Source organism: Acipenser ruthenus, chromosome 20 (assembly GCF_902713425.1).
Source record: "Acipenser ruthenus chromosome 20, fAciRut3.2 maternal haplotype, whole genome shotgun sequence".
In the NCBI taxonomy this organism is placed as follows: domain Eukaryota; kingdom Metazoa; phylum Chordata; class Actinopteri; order Acipenseriformes; family Acipenseridae; genus Acipenser; species Acipenser ruthenus.
This window is the reverse complement of record NC_081208.1, coordinates 22,269,865-22,283,658: the sequence shown is the minus strand read 5'-3', so window position 1 is coordinate 22,283,658 and position 13,794 is coordinate 22,269,865. Positions and strand designations below refer to the sequence as shown.

The following is a 13,794-nucleotide window of genomic DNA, read 5'->3' as shown; positions in this document are numbered from 1 at the left end:
TCCAGTCTCTCTGCCGCTCCACTCTCTGCGGTTCATTATCTAGCAGAAAATGTCATCTGCGTCAGATGTTAATGCTTCACAAATGCAGCAATCATGAAGGATTACATTGCTTAACAGTGGTTTATTTTATTTATTTATTTATTTTTTTACCAATCTTAGCGTCATCTGTGATTTAGTTCTGAAGTTGATATATCTATTCTTGGCTTTGAATGGAATGACAACCTTTGCATGCAAGGAAAAGGGTTGCTTAGCAAGCTAATGACACTGCTGTAAACTATGTGCTCGGCTATATGGTGTGTAATCAAGTGTGAGTAAACGGTTCTTTGGGTTATCTTTAGTAAAACTGTGTATTAGCCACGTGTTAGTCAATATAAAAGTCCAGAGTTCAGTAATTATAATCCTCACATATTCCTTAGTCTTTATCTATCTGAACCAATCCGAACACTGCATTTCGTTCAGTAGTGGACTTGTATTTCTGTGTACAGGTACTCATTCAGCACTGAATACCTTTACATAAAGACTACCCCAGGGTAATTCAATAGTATTCTATAATGAAAAAACAATACTTGTGCATATGTGTGAACTTCCCACATTTGATTGCTATAGGGTTTTATTGTCTTGCACTAACATTGCTAGTTGTAAACTGAACACTATGAGGTGGTTTTACAAACCCAGATTAACACTAATCTTGTATTGATTTACCTAAAGTAATGTTAGGTAGTCCAAGATTAGTATATAACTACAGCAAAATAACATATGGACTTCATATAAAGAAAGAGTTCATTAAAGAATAAGTAGCGAGGCTCTGAAAAATAGTGTCATACATTCTCACGTGTTGCTACTGCTACTGTTACTGTTTAAATAACGTACCTGTAATTATTTATTTTCATTGTTAACATCCTGACAACTTTTTACACTTTATAACTTTAAAGTCTGTTTCAAAACTCTTTTCAAAATGCCCGCTCTAGTGCACTGATAGTGTAAGGATTATTGCCCACATTGTCAAACAGGTAACACAGCAATAACGATCCATGATGTAGTACGGAACAGAAAAGCCAGAGCACTTGTTGTGTTTTTCTTTGTTTTTTTATTTTTTATTTTTTTTATCTCTCTTCCTTTAGTGATTTAGAGGACAGATCTTTAAAACAGAGTTTAAAGTTATAATAAGTTGTCAGGATGTTAGCAATGAAAAGAAAAATTACAGGTACGTTATTTAAAAAACTGTAGCAAAATGTGGTGATGTACAAGGCTATGTTTTTTTCGGAAACCCACTACTTACTCTTTAAGACTTTGTGTATCTAGCTGTTTTGCCTTCTGAATAAATTTGCTCTAAACTGTTCCTCTAAGGTTGCTTTTGTAACATTGTGCCTTGACATAAACCTTGTTTATAATGAGAAATGGAACCCCTGCGTTTTTTGAATGTACAGAGATGTTTATCATTCACAACCAATGCTTTTCTGCAATTTCTAGCCATCGTCGATACTACAAACTGTATAGATTGGCAAGGCTGCAGTGTGTAGAAATCCCGTTGTATGCTGCTGTATACAAAGTTGTATTTTCAGGAGAAGCACAATAGGGGTTCAATGTTTTCTTCTGATAGTTTCATGCTATCAGGTCCTATGGTACAGCTATAATACATGGCCTTTAGCCTGTCAGTTATGCTGCCTGACTTCGATGATGACATCACTCCCCATGTTATTTCCACATGTCTTTTGAAGACCAACAATTTGGACAGGTTGAACTGGAAACTTTAACCACAAACATGTTTTGAAGTCATTCTTTGAAAATGCATGCCTTTGTTTTTGAACTTGACTTCACTGTAGTTTACTGTAGGTCTGTAGTAGATTTACCTTGGGAACCTTTAAGACAAATTTGCTGGTGTGCACATTATAGTGCAGTGGCTGTATTGTGCAATAAATATATTTGGACATGATTTACTGCAATATGTCTTTGCTGCAGTCAATGTTTACCTCTGACGGAAGCTATGGATTGAATCTGCACTGTCACTGCCAAATGTTAACTGACACCAGGCAAAGTTGCAAAGAGAGCACCCCTGTAAACTATGTAGCATTCACTTCTAGGTAACTATTGACGAAAGAGACAAATATGTCAAACCAGTATTTTAGGTCTACAAATATATTTCAAGATTATTTGCACTGTAAATTATTGCATATTATTTTACATGCATTTAGGTATTTATAAATACATTATCATTTAAATAATTATTGTTGTGGTTATAGTTTAAAATCATACTATATACAGCAGACAGTAAAATAATGATGATTAAATATCGGGAGGTCTGGCTGATTTGGGCAGATATATTTAATTGGAATGGCTGGAATGCTACGCATTGAAGAAATTGGTTTTTGCTTTGGGGCCCCTGTCAAGTCTCTGGGGACCCCCCACCCCCCTTCATTCCAAGCATCAAGTGCAAGTTTCTCTTTTTAAGACCTGAATGTGACGGGGTGTTTGTCATTAGAGACCTTGCCAAGCTGGTTTTCAGTGTTTTTAACCAGCTGCTGTCTAGAAGCTGGATCGCTACGTTCTTGTAAACCTACCTGCATTTCATAGCAACCCCATAAATTGGGCCTAGACAAAAATGTGTTAATCCTGCTTGCCGTACATAAACGTTACTTGGAAACCAATTTATAAATATAATGGTTATATAGTGTAAAGTTTTACACTTGCTATTTTTATTACCTGTTTTCTTACCTAAAATAGGTTTCATTACAACTACTAACATGTTCCCCTCCAGACCACTGAATGACTGCGACAGTCTTTTAAAGCATATATTAGGCTTGTGAGAAAAGTCATATGTTTAGAATCAGATTGTGCTAAACTAATTTACACTACTTATCTATATGCCTGTTAGAATTTCAGGAAAAACCACTAAGCGACACAGGTATGCCAGATTAAAGGTTAAATGTATCTTTGCTTGTGACGCTTTTATGGCGGTTCCTGTTTTGTGTGTCTGTTTTTACAACACAGTTACAACTGGCCAACTTAAAAAACAATTTGCCTAACAGTGCTGACACATAGCAGCAGTGTGCTGCAAAAAACCCTCCTGTTAATAATGTGTAATATCGTGTGCTAGAACTTTACAACTGACTTCACAATTGCTTCATTACCTTGAACCCAACTGACACAGACATAAAATGTGCAGTGGTATGTGTTTTTCACAGTAGTCTGTCAGGGCAGCACATAATTATAGTAGGAGACTCGCTCACCCATATCTTCTCAGGTACTTTTGTTTTTATTCTTATTTAGCCTTAGGTGCTCATATGTCAATGTCCTTTATTCGAACAGTGGACATAGCAAACCTTAAATTTACTATACTGTCATCTACACCAGGAATGATGGAGAAAGAAAAAAGACTGTGCTTCCCTGCTATGTTGGACTCATACTGTTACTAGGCAGCAAACCAAAAAAAATACCTACCTGAGAAAGATCAATCAATTTTATTTTATATAGCGCCTTTCCTGGAGAACATCTAAAAGCGCAGACGATGGGGTGTGTTCAAAGCACACATGATTAATTTTCATTTATGTACATTTTCACTGTAATTTCAGTATTCCCATGGTTTTGTAATTCATTTACCATACTGTAGTTCACAAAGGGTTACCTGGTTTAATATGCTTTACCATACCTCTCTGGGTTTTACATTTTGTTAACTCTATGTCACCATGCTTTCACGCTGAATTACACTTTGCTATGCTTTTAGTGTTGTACCCTTTCATAAGGGTATGTGCTCTGTGACATTAGGTAATTATCAAAGCTTATTCATGTATTACTTCAAATAAGTGAATTAGATAAAAGTTTATCACTTAGTTCAGTTTTCTTCTGTGCCTTGTGGTGGTTTGTAAGCATTAATATTGTCTGGCCCCTCTTTATTAAAAATTGAAGGTGGGGGGAATTTTTTTTCTGAAAATAGGACAGGAGGAAATTACACTCAGGTATGGAAAAGTGAAACTCTAGTATCTGGTTGTATTGAAATTGTATAATGGTGCACGTGACCATTTGGTTGGGTTGTTTCTTAAGGTGCGGCACTACTAAACCATTAGAAGAGAAACATCATGCAACGTACCTGCCGTTCACACCCCTAATATAAATAAACCTCAAAAAGCTACATTTTTTTGAACGCGCAAAGGAAACACCCACGTTACAGGATTTAAAAAATAATACTGAAACCAGCATATTTGTCAGGGGCGGGGCGAATTAGTTTCTGGTTGAACTGGGCGGGTTTGCGTGTCCTTTTAAACATAAAACAAACGAATATGCATTTTTTGTTTCTGTGTTTGAATCGTTTCTTTGATATTGCAGTCTGTTCTGTTGTCCAGACATTTCACTAGAAGCCGCTGTATAAATTACATGTTATCGAATATGTTTTAATCGCATCAATAGTGCCATTTTCCAGGCCTAAAACATTAAAAAAAAAGTCCTGTGATATTCCATCTAAGAAAAGTATAAGGTACTGTACTGTCTTTTCCTGTGAACTGCTTGTTCAATAATAACAGAGTGTAAATGGCCCAGGCATGCATTACATTTCTTTCAATGTGCTGAGAGCAAGGTAAAACAAGTATGATCTCATTTCAATCAATTCCCATTAGTACAATTACATCAGGAAATGCACAGTATAATTTCGGATAATTCTTTTTGAAAAAGTGCTTGCTGAATCATCAGGTACTCCCTGGTAGGCAACATTTGCTTTAAATAGTCGAATATTCCTTTAGTTATGTAACTGATACTGTATTTCCAGGGCACTTTGCACTTATTTGAGTTATGTGTATTAGAATCTGGCCCTGGTTTGCTGTCTGTATGAAACCTTTTTTTTCATGCTACATCATTTTGAATGTGGCAATGAAATAAAGCAGCTTGACAATGATTTAAATTCTGTTCATGGTCACTGCTGAAACCATGAGATAGCCATTCACATGTTTCTCTACTTGTGATAAATGTTTTCAACTTCAGGTACTGAATATGTTTGCATTGACACTTTTATGTCTCACTCTATTTAGTGCTGAAAGGGTAACTTAATATCATTTTTTTAAATGTTTTTTTTATTTGAAAACGTAGCCTACTGTAAAATGCACCTATTAATTGTCACATGACCTGTATTTGAGTGATATATTTGCAGTAGAAGAATGCAGCACTCCTCTTACTGTACTTTCCCCACCCCACACCATGCCATTTCTCACACACGAATGAGAAATGATCAGTTTACCACTGAGGGCTGTGCTAAAGTTAGGGATTGGCTGATCCCAAACTTTGTTCACTGTATTTTTTTCAGTGCAATTAGTACTATAGTACAGAGCTGGGGATGATCTGCAGATAGTACCGTACTAGCCAGTACTCAACTTAGTACAGAACTAATTCTCAAGTTCATTGTAATTGACAAGGCAATAGTGGAAAAGAGAAGAATACAAATGGCTAAAAATGCACAAAATCAGGGGTGGAGTCCATACAATAGTATATGTTGTGAATCTCAAACCATTCCAACATTTTAAAGACATGTTTAGTTTCATTTAGCATTTCTAAATATAGCACTATTGAGTACTGTGTGTTTCCTCCTCCATGGTTTATTGCCACCTTGCAGCTAGGTGATAGTAAAGTTGAGTGCTTTGTCCACACAGCAAGCCCAATGCATTCCCTGTGTGTAACAAACACTTCAGCAATTCTGTTACATTTAGAAAAGGAAAAGCGTGTGTTTATTCAATAGTTATACTTATCATTGTACAGGCTGTATGTTGTTGCTAGGCAATGTGAAGGGTAAACACAATGATAATAACTTATGACTGGCTACTGCTAAATAAGTAAATATATTCCATGGAAGCTAGATAGTGGATCTTGGTGAGATATAGGATGTTTGAGAGGCCTGAGGGGTTTTATAGAACCGTCTGCTTTTATTATTTTATTGGATTTGTTTTTACTGTTTCTAATGCAAAACTAGGAATTTCGTGGCTGTAAAATGAACTTCCAAATACCTGTTGGAGGATAGTGGTATGTTTTAGTACACATTCGTACTGTCGGTGATACCATTTTTAAGGCTCATGTTTAAGATAATCCCTTTTTACCTGATGTGGCTGGAGAAAAAGGTTAATTAGACTAAAAATATCTGTGAATATTGAGATAAAAAAAAGAAAAAAACGTATTGTTTTTTAACCTGGGGACTTTAACCTGGGGAGAGCTACAGATGTAATTTACGTAAGCATGGATTGCTGTATTACAAGCTATGCTATGTTATAGCAGTTCATACTGTATATTGATTCAAGACTTTCCACACACACATATTATCATTTTGCTGGATTTTAATCACATTGTTTTTTTCCCTGAAGATTGTGCAGTCCCTGGGCTTCGCCATCTACCGTGCGCTGGACTGGGGCCTGGATGAGAGCGAGGAACGGGAGCTGAGCCCCCAGCTGGAGCAGCTCATCGACCTGATGGCTAATGGGGATAGCGAGGGGGGCAGCAGCGGCACTGCAGACGAGGGCTACAGCGGGCAGGAGGAAGAGGAGGAGCCGGAGTCAGAGGTCCCGCCCCGCACTGTGCGCTCCTTCCACCAGGTGATGGCAGTGTGTGCTGCCCGACTCTCCAACCCCTCTGAGGCCCAGACCCACTACCAGGCAGTCTGCCGAGCCCTCTTCGTGGAGACCTTGGAGCTCCAGACCTTCCTCATCAAGATCAAGAACGCCAAGGAGGTACGGCTGGCTTTAAAGAATAAGTATCGGGGTTCTGACAATTTATAGCTTTGTACGTCCCCCACGTGTTGCTATAAATGTTTAAAATGTACATGTCATTTTTTTCTTTTCATTGTTCGCATCCTGACAGCTTTTTACACTTATAACTTTTAAAGTCTGTTTCAAAGCTCTTTTCAGAATGGCTGCTGTAGTGCACTGGGGGTTTGAGATCTGTCTTCTAAATCACTGCAGGAAGAACGATAAAAAAACATAACAAGTGCTCTGGCTTTTCTGTTCTGTACCACATCATGGCTCATTGTTGCTGAGTTACCTGTTTGACAATGTGGGCAATAATCCTTCCAGTATCATTGCACTAGAGGACATTTTGAAAAGAGCTTTGAACAGACTTTAACGTTATAAGTGTAAAAAGTTGTCAGGATGTTAACAATGAAAAGAAAAATTACAGGAACGTTATTTAAACAGTTGTAGCAACATGTGTGGACGTGTAACGCTATATTTTTCGGAACCCCGCGACTTTCTCTTTTAATTGTTTATTGCTAGTTTTAACAGACCCTGATTAGCACTACCCTGACTAAGTAGTCCAAGATTGGTGCAAATCTAGGTCTGTGAAACCCACTATTAATGTCACTCCACAATGTTGGTGCAGAGTTTTAATCTTACCTGGATTTTGACCAGATATTTTCAGTCCATCTTTTTCTTCTACATGAAGTAAGTAGCTTTTTCGTGGGTGAATCTTTTTTGTGTACAATCGTCCAAATCACAGTCCAATAAAGCAGATTTGCTTGGGGTTCAGGTCAGGGAGCCCAGGCTCACACTTGACTGCAGTCAGTGACATTGCCCCTTGACCTTTCACACATAGGTTGACTGTCAGTGAAGTTTATGCTACCAAATAACCTTTAGAACATTCAGATGTTTTTAACTGGAGTATTCACCCATAGTCAGGAAGCCTTGGCACTCCCAGGAAACTGACTGCATTTAGTTCAGCGCTGATCCAAGATGGATAGAGAACTGACTTGGCAAAGGAACAGTTAAAACAACCAGGTTAGAGCAAAAACCTGGTGAAGGCCAAAACAAGTTCATGCAACCTTTTAACTGCATACCAAACAAGTTTGCCATGTTTAAATGGGGAATCCCATTGAGACACAACAGCATTTAAATAATTATTAGGTAATGTGCTCTTCCTTGTACAGAAGACATTTCATCATAATAATAAGCCACAGTGATTTTCACATTTCCATGAGATATGAATGCTATGTGCAGAGAAAAACAAGTACCTACCTTTCAGACAGGGAAGGGCTAGAGGGTGATAGAGCTGGCCTCTTCTAGTCTTCCTGCTTAAAGTATGAGGAAATCTAAACCTTTCTGTGTTCATTTTGTTTTGGTTTTTACAATAATAGTGTGCAATCTTTTGCATCTCCAGGTTTTCTGACTTCCTGCTAGTTCCTGACCTGGTAGACCAATCCGACCTGTTAAATAATCAGCAATGAAAGTTAATTTGTCTGAAAAGTACAGAGCGTGCAAAGAGAAGTTTAACTAGTTTGTACACCCATTACACTACACTTGTTTATTAATTATGTAGTGTTTTCCCCATTGATTCTTGTTTTGTCATTTGTCCTTATGGATTCATTGACCTAGCCTGGATTCATTAGTATATTTTCCAACCTCCTAAAGCCTGTGAAAAACCAAGTGGATTAAAACTCTTAAGAGTAACAGATCTATAAAAAAAGAAAAAGTAACAGATCTATAGGTAAACAGAGTAAATGCGAACAACTCAAAACCAATTAAATAGACAGAGGACTAAAGGATTGCTCATTAACTGGTGATGGCAGAATGCTAAGCAGGAAAAGCAGGTATTTGTGTGCAATGCATTAGAACAGATGCAAATTACAGGATTATTAGGTCATGTGTTCTTCCTTCAACTTGGGCATTTTGTAATAATAATAATAATAATAATAATAATAATAATAATAATAATAATAATAATAATCATCAGCCACAATGGTGTCACATTTCCTTTAGGTGTGAATGCTATGTGCAAAACCTTTCAGACTGGAAAGGGATAGAGAGTGATAAAGATCTGGCCTCTTCTAGTTTTCCTGCTTTAGAAAGTATGACGGAAGCCAAACCTGGTGTTTCATGATTTCTTACAAATACTTCAGTTGTGACGAAATCTCATCAACACTTGTGACGACTTATTAGAAGAAGGTTGAATTTAACCTATAATCTCCCTGGTTTGTATGTGACATGTCTACCAAGTGAGCAGGAGTAGCTGCATTGCTCAAGCTAGCAGAGGTATAATAATAGAGTGCGGTAGATGCGATTATATTGACAACAACCTGGCCAACATTTCCATTAAGACCTGTTCAGTCTTCCTACTGCACAACACTGTGATCCACTTTGTTCTGCATCCAACAGCCTCCGCACTTCAGCAGTAATGGAGGTGAAAGACCTGTTGCTAGGTTACACAGACCTTGTGTGGGTAGCAAATTTGATCCTGATATAGTCTAAATATTTTGCAATGCGGCAGTAGTAATTTTTAGCAATGTTAGCCTTCAGTAATAAGATTATATCCCAATGATACAGAAGTGATGTAAATCATACATTTTCAGTAAACATCTTGCTACCACTGCCTCTCGATGACATAAACAAAAGCTCTCACTTTATATAACAAAATTATTATTATTATTATTATTATTATTATTATTATTATTATTATTATTATTATTAATAATAATTTCTTAGTAGACGCCCTTATCCAGGGTGACTTACAGTTGTTAAGTATCACATTACAAAATATCACATTACAGATAAAAGCAGTTATAAAATACAATAAAATTAGTAGCAAGAGAACAATCAAATGAAAGAAAATAAAAAACACATTAAATAATTACGTTTGAGAGTGATTACGACCAAGAGCAGTAAAACTTAAAAATATTTGGTTATAAGAGTAAATTCCATTAAGAGCAAGAGCAAAAAACGTGAATACGGTTACCTTTAAGAGTAAGCACAAGATAAAGAAAATATAATTATGATTGAGAACAGTAGTAGAATACAGCAAAGCGTGGAGCAGTTAAGTGCAAGTACAAGGTGATGCAAGTACTGATACAATTGGGTCCCATATAGTCCAGTGTAGTCGAGAATTGTGAGGTTTACAGATGCTGTCTGAAAAGGTCTGTCTTGTGGAGGCGCCAAAAGATGGTTGGGGACTGAGCAGTCCTGATATCCGTGGGTACGTCGTTCCACCACTGAGGGTAAATTACAGCACATGTCAACATTGGTCTTGAGGAAGCGGGTGCATTTTGTTTTGGGCTCTATAAAAAATAAAATATAACGAACACAATAAACTTCATTTAAAGCACGATGAGCTTCCATTATAAAGATAGTGTGAACAATATATAAACACTCTTCAAAGATATAGGATGTTCACCGAGAAATAGTACTTTTATCAAAATTAGCAATTTTTCATCTGGAATGTCCAAATATACTCCTCTTTTTAAAATATGTTTTATAATAAAACAAAACAAAAAATGTGCCTGTATGTTGATTTAAAGGTTGCACATTTTTACAATTAATATATTAGACTCCACTTTCAAGTAATCTCTCCTCCCCCCATGCTATTACTGGGAGGACATAAAGATTTCTAACAGAATGGTCTGCTTTAATATATACTGTGTACACCAGAACAGTTGGGTAATGTGTGTGACTCTCTTCCAGATGCTGAACAAGATCCGAGAGGAGGAGAACCCTGACGCGGGACCCACAGCTGAGTTAGACAAGCTCAGGCACACAGACTGGGTAAGAATAACTGGATGTAGGCTTATGAATTGTTAATGCAATTGTAACTGTTTCAACAACATAGGCATTCTCTTTAGGAATACATCCAAACAACTTGGATTAGTTCATGTAGAACAGGGGTGTCCAATCACAGTCCTGCAAGGCCATTCCATTCCAGGTTTAACAGGTACAATTATAGAATGAACTACTTCAGGGTCTGGATGGAAGTTTAATTGGTTGAACTATTTTTTTTACACTGGGAATTTTACCATTTCCCATAATCCACAGGGTTAGTCTCGTATAAAGAGCAACTTTAGTCCTACATGAAGGCGTCCAATAGAAATTGAATCGTTGTGAGGGTACGCCCGAGATCCCTCTTCACTCTTCCCAGCAATGTCTGATTTTTGAGCTTGTTAACCTGCTATTAGCAATCAATTCAGGGACTCTCAATTAACCACCTTACCTCTAGAAAAGGGCTCTAAATGCTCTTGTTAATTTAAGGGCACATCTGTAAAGGGAAATGCAGGCAGACAAATGAAAAGAAGCAATTGACACAAGAACAATACTAATTGTGCTTAAGAAATTCCCTGACTAAATGGTCTTGCATTCTGTCTGAATATCCAGCTACATTTTGTGTGTGTGTTTGCACATGTGCATATTATCTAGATTAAGTTTAGCTAAAATTAGTCCTTTACATTCGGACCAACACTTGTAGTACCAATACCAAGACAATATACACTCCTGTGAAAATGTATTAAAACTTTTAGGAAGTGCAACAGAAATAATTTCATCATACAAGATCATTGGTTGATAAGGCTGCTTTCTGCATTCAAATATATTGTATAATGTGCTGGCGACACCACTGGAATACACCTTGTGCATTCAAATACACATATTGGGTTTCAGAGCTCCTAGGAGTCTTGGTCATGAAGCGTGCTCTGACCTATTTCTCAAACATCTCTTCTTTCCCCCTGTGTCCCCTGACAGACGCGGCTCTGGGTGCAGTTGATGCGAGACCTGCGGAATGGTGTCAAGCTGAAGAAGGTCCAGGAGCAGCAGTTTGACCCGCTGCCTACCGAGTTTGAGCTCACCCCCTTCGAGATGCTCATGCAAGACATCCGCGCCCACAACTTCAAACTGCGCAAGGTCACGGTAAGACACTGCTCCACTCTGCCGTCTAGTGTAACAGCTCAGCAACCTGGGGCCATAGTCAAGCTGCTTTAAGCATTGCAAAAAATGTGCCATTGAGTAAAACGCATATAAAGAAGTTCATGGTTTATTAATAACTACATTTGTAGGATACAAATTATTTTATTGCACATTTAGACTTTTAAGGAGTTCAGTTTAATACGGAGGTATACTGATGCCAGTTCATTTAGTGCCAGTCATGTAACTGGGTGTTTTTAAAAATAAATAAATAACTGATAATTATTGGAATGTTTAAGTAACAGATTGTTTAGTCAGTTTGTTTGAGTTCATTAATCACTTTCAAGTGACAGTGTGTTGTAATCTTTATGCTAGGCTACCCTTGTTAATTATAAAGTAAATTAGTTTTTTGTCAAAATGCAAACAAATATGAAATTTCCTTAGTCCATGGGTATGTTTCAAGCCATGTTAGTTTGAATATTTGAACCAGCATTAATTCATCTGTTTGACAAACATCTTAAATTCCATTGCAGTATATACAGTAGACATACTGTCCCAGTGTACCCTGTAATTGAAGGATTGTATTCATTTAGATTTTACCTTCTCCATTATGTAAACAAGGATTGTACTGTAGATGCACATGCATGTATTTACGTAACATAATTGATCAGGTTTACATTGATTTTAAGCAGACAACACTTACAAATCATGCCGGGTTCCAAAATACACTGGATTGTAGAGGGTATGACACCATTAATTTCAGTAGGGATTTGTCTGGGTCCTAAATATGTCGAATTATACAGACTTGTAGAGGGGCTGGATTAGAGAGGTTTTACTGTAATCTGTTCATGCTTTACTATTGATCAAAATTAATCTACAGTCTGCACACTGTGTGGCTAGAGGCTGACGTGTCAATAGCTTCATACCAGTTTATCAATCACTCCTAATCGAAATGCTTTCCCTAGGTTGACGGTAGCATCACAAAGCGGGTAAAGAAGGATGCGCACGAACGCATCCTGGATTTTATCAGATCTCGACCTCCATTAAAACCGGTGAGAGTACCCTGTATGTGACTTGAACCCATTTCATTAACCCTGTCTGGTATTATTTACTTCCTGCTGGTCACATACCTCTTTAGTAAGGACTTTCCAACTGGCTCCTCTAAAAAGCTCTCAGATTTATTATAATATAGAGCACTGCCGGTCTTTCACCATGATGATTCCATTTCCTTTACAAGCAGACAATAAAACAAAGATTAGACCATTACATACATTATATACATTATATATATATATATATATATATATATATATATATATATATATATATATATATATATATATATTAATATTATTTTTTGTTTGGTTTTTTGGTTTTTTTGTTTGGTTTTTTCCCCCACTTTGTCCTCATCTTAACTTTATGATTTGTACCTTTGCTTGTCTTGCCTGGGTCTTTCACAGTGTTTTTGCTTTTTTTTCCCCCAGTTTTCTCCCCTCTCTGCTTCTGTTTCCCTAGCATTCTAATTTCTTTGCTGTTGTCGGGTGCATGGCTAGCCTTCTAAGCCAAGTCATTGCCATGTTCTTTATAGGTAATTTTTTTTTTTAATAGTACGATTTACATGTACGCCTGTAAATCCAGGGCCAAAGGCGACTCAGGTGAAGACGATTTCTCCTGCCAGAACACGGTGTTGAATTGGGACCCCACGCACATAACTATGAGAGGTCTTGTTTCATGTAAAACATGAAGTGGTTAGGGAGTACTTCTATCAGACTAGTAGTAGGAGAAATGGGCTCCATATCAGTTTCAAAATAATAAGGGACTTCTTGTTCTGATCGGGTTATTGCACAATTAACGATGACCAGTATAGCTATGACATTTCATACATCTCTATAATTAATTTAACCTTGTCGAGACAGACCATTCAGTCAGGTGGTTGGCTGAACAACAATAGCTAACATATATATTTCCCCCACTGAATATTCTTAGGCGTCTGAAAGGAGACTTCGGCCACTGCCTGAGAAGGAGCACACCCTCCATGAGAAAATCCTGGCAGGAATCAAGCAAGAGAGGAAGCTGCGACCAGTGGAGTCCCCCTGCAAGAACAGGAGAAGTACGCACTCTAACCAATCACTGGGTTCCTAATGTGTGTGTTCAGGGTTACACATGCATAGATACTATG

General features: G+C 37.4%; 1 protein-coding gene across 1 annotated transcript in view; it reads left to right on the top strand.

Moving 5' to 3' along the window:
* The window catches only part of LOC117425161 (protein spire homolog 2-like), a 34,832-nt gene that overhangs the window by 6,258 nt on the left and 14,780 nt on the right, over window positions 1–13,794 (top strand). Inside the window, exons 3-7 of the mRNA XM_034041882.3 lie at window positions 6,333–6,695; window positions 10,410–10,490; window positions 11,457–11,621; window positions 12,581–12,667; window positions 13,602–13,725. Coding sequence (XP_033897773.1) covers window positions 6,333–6,695; window positions 10,410–10,490; window positions 11,457–11,621; window positions 12,581–12,667; window positions 13,602–13,725 — 820 coding nt within the window. The remainder of the gene's footprint in view (window positions 1–6,332; window positions 6,696–10,409; window positions 10,491–11,456; window positions 11,622–12,580; window positions 12,668–13,601; window positions 13,726–13,794) is intronic.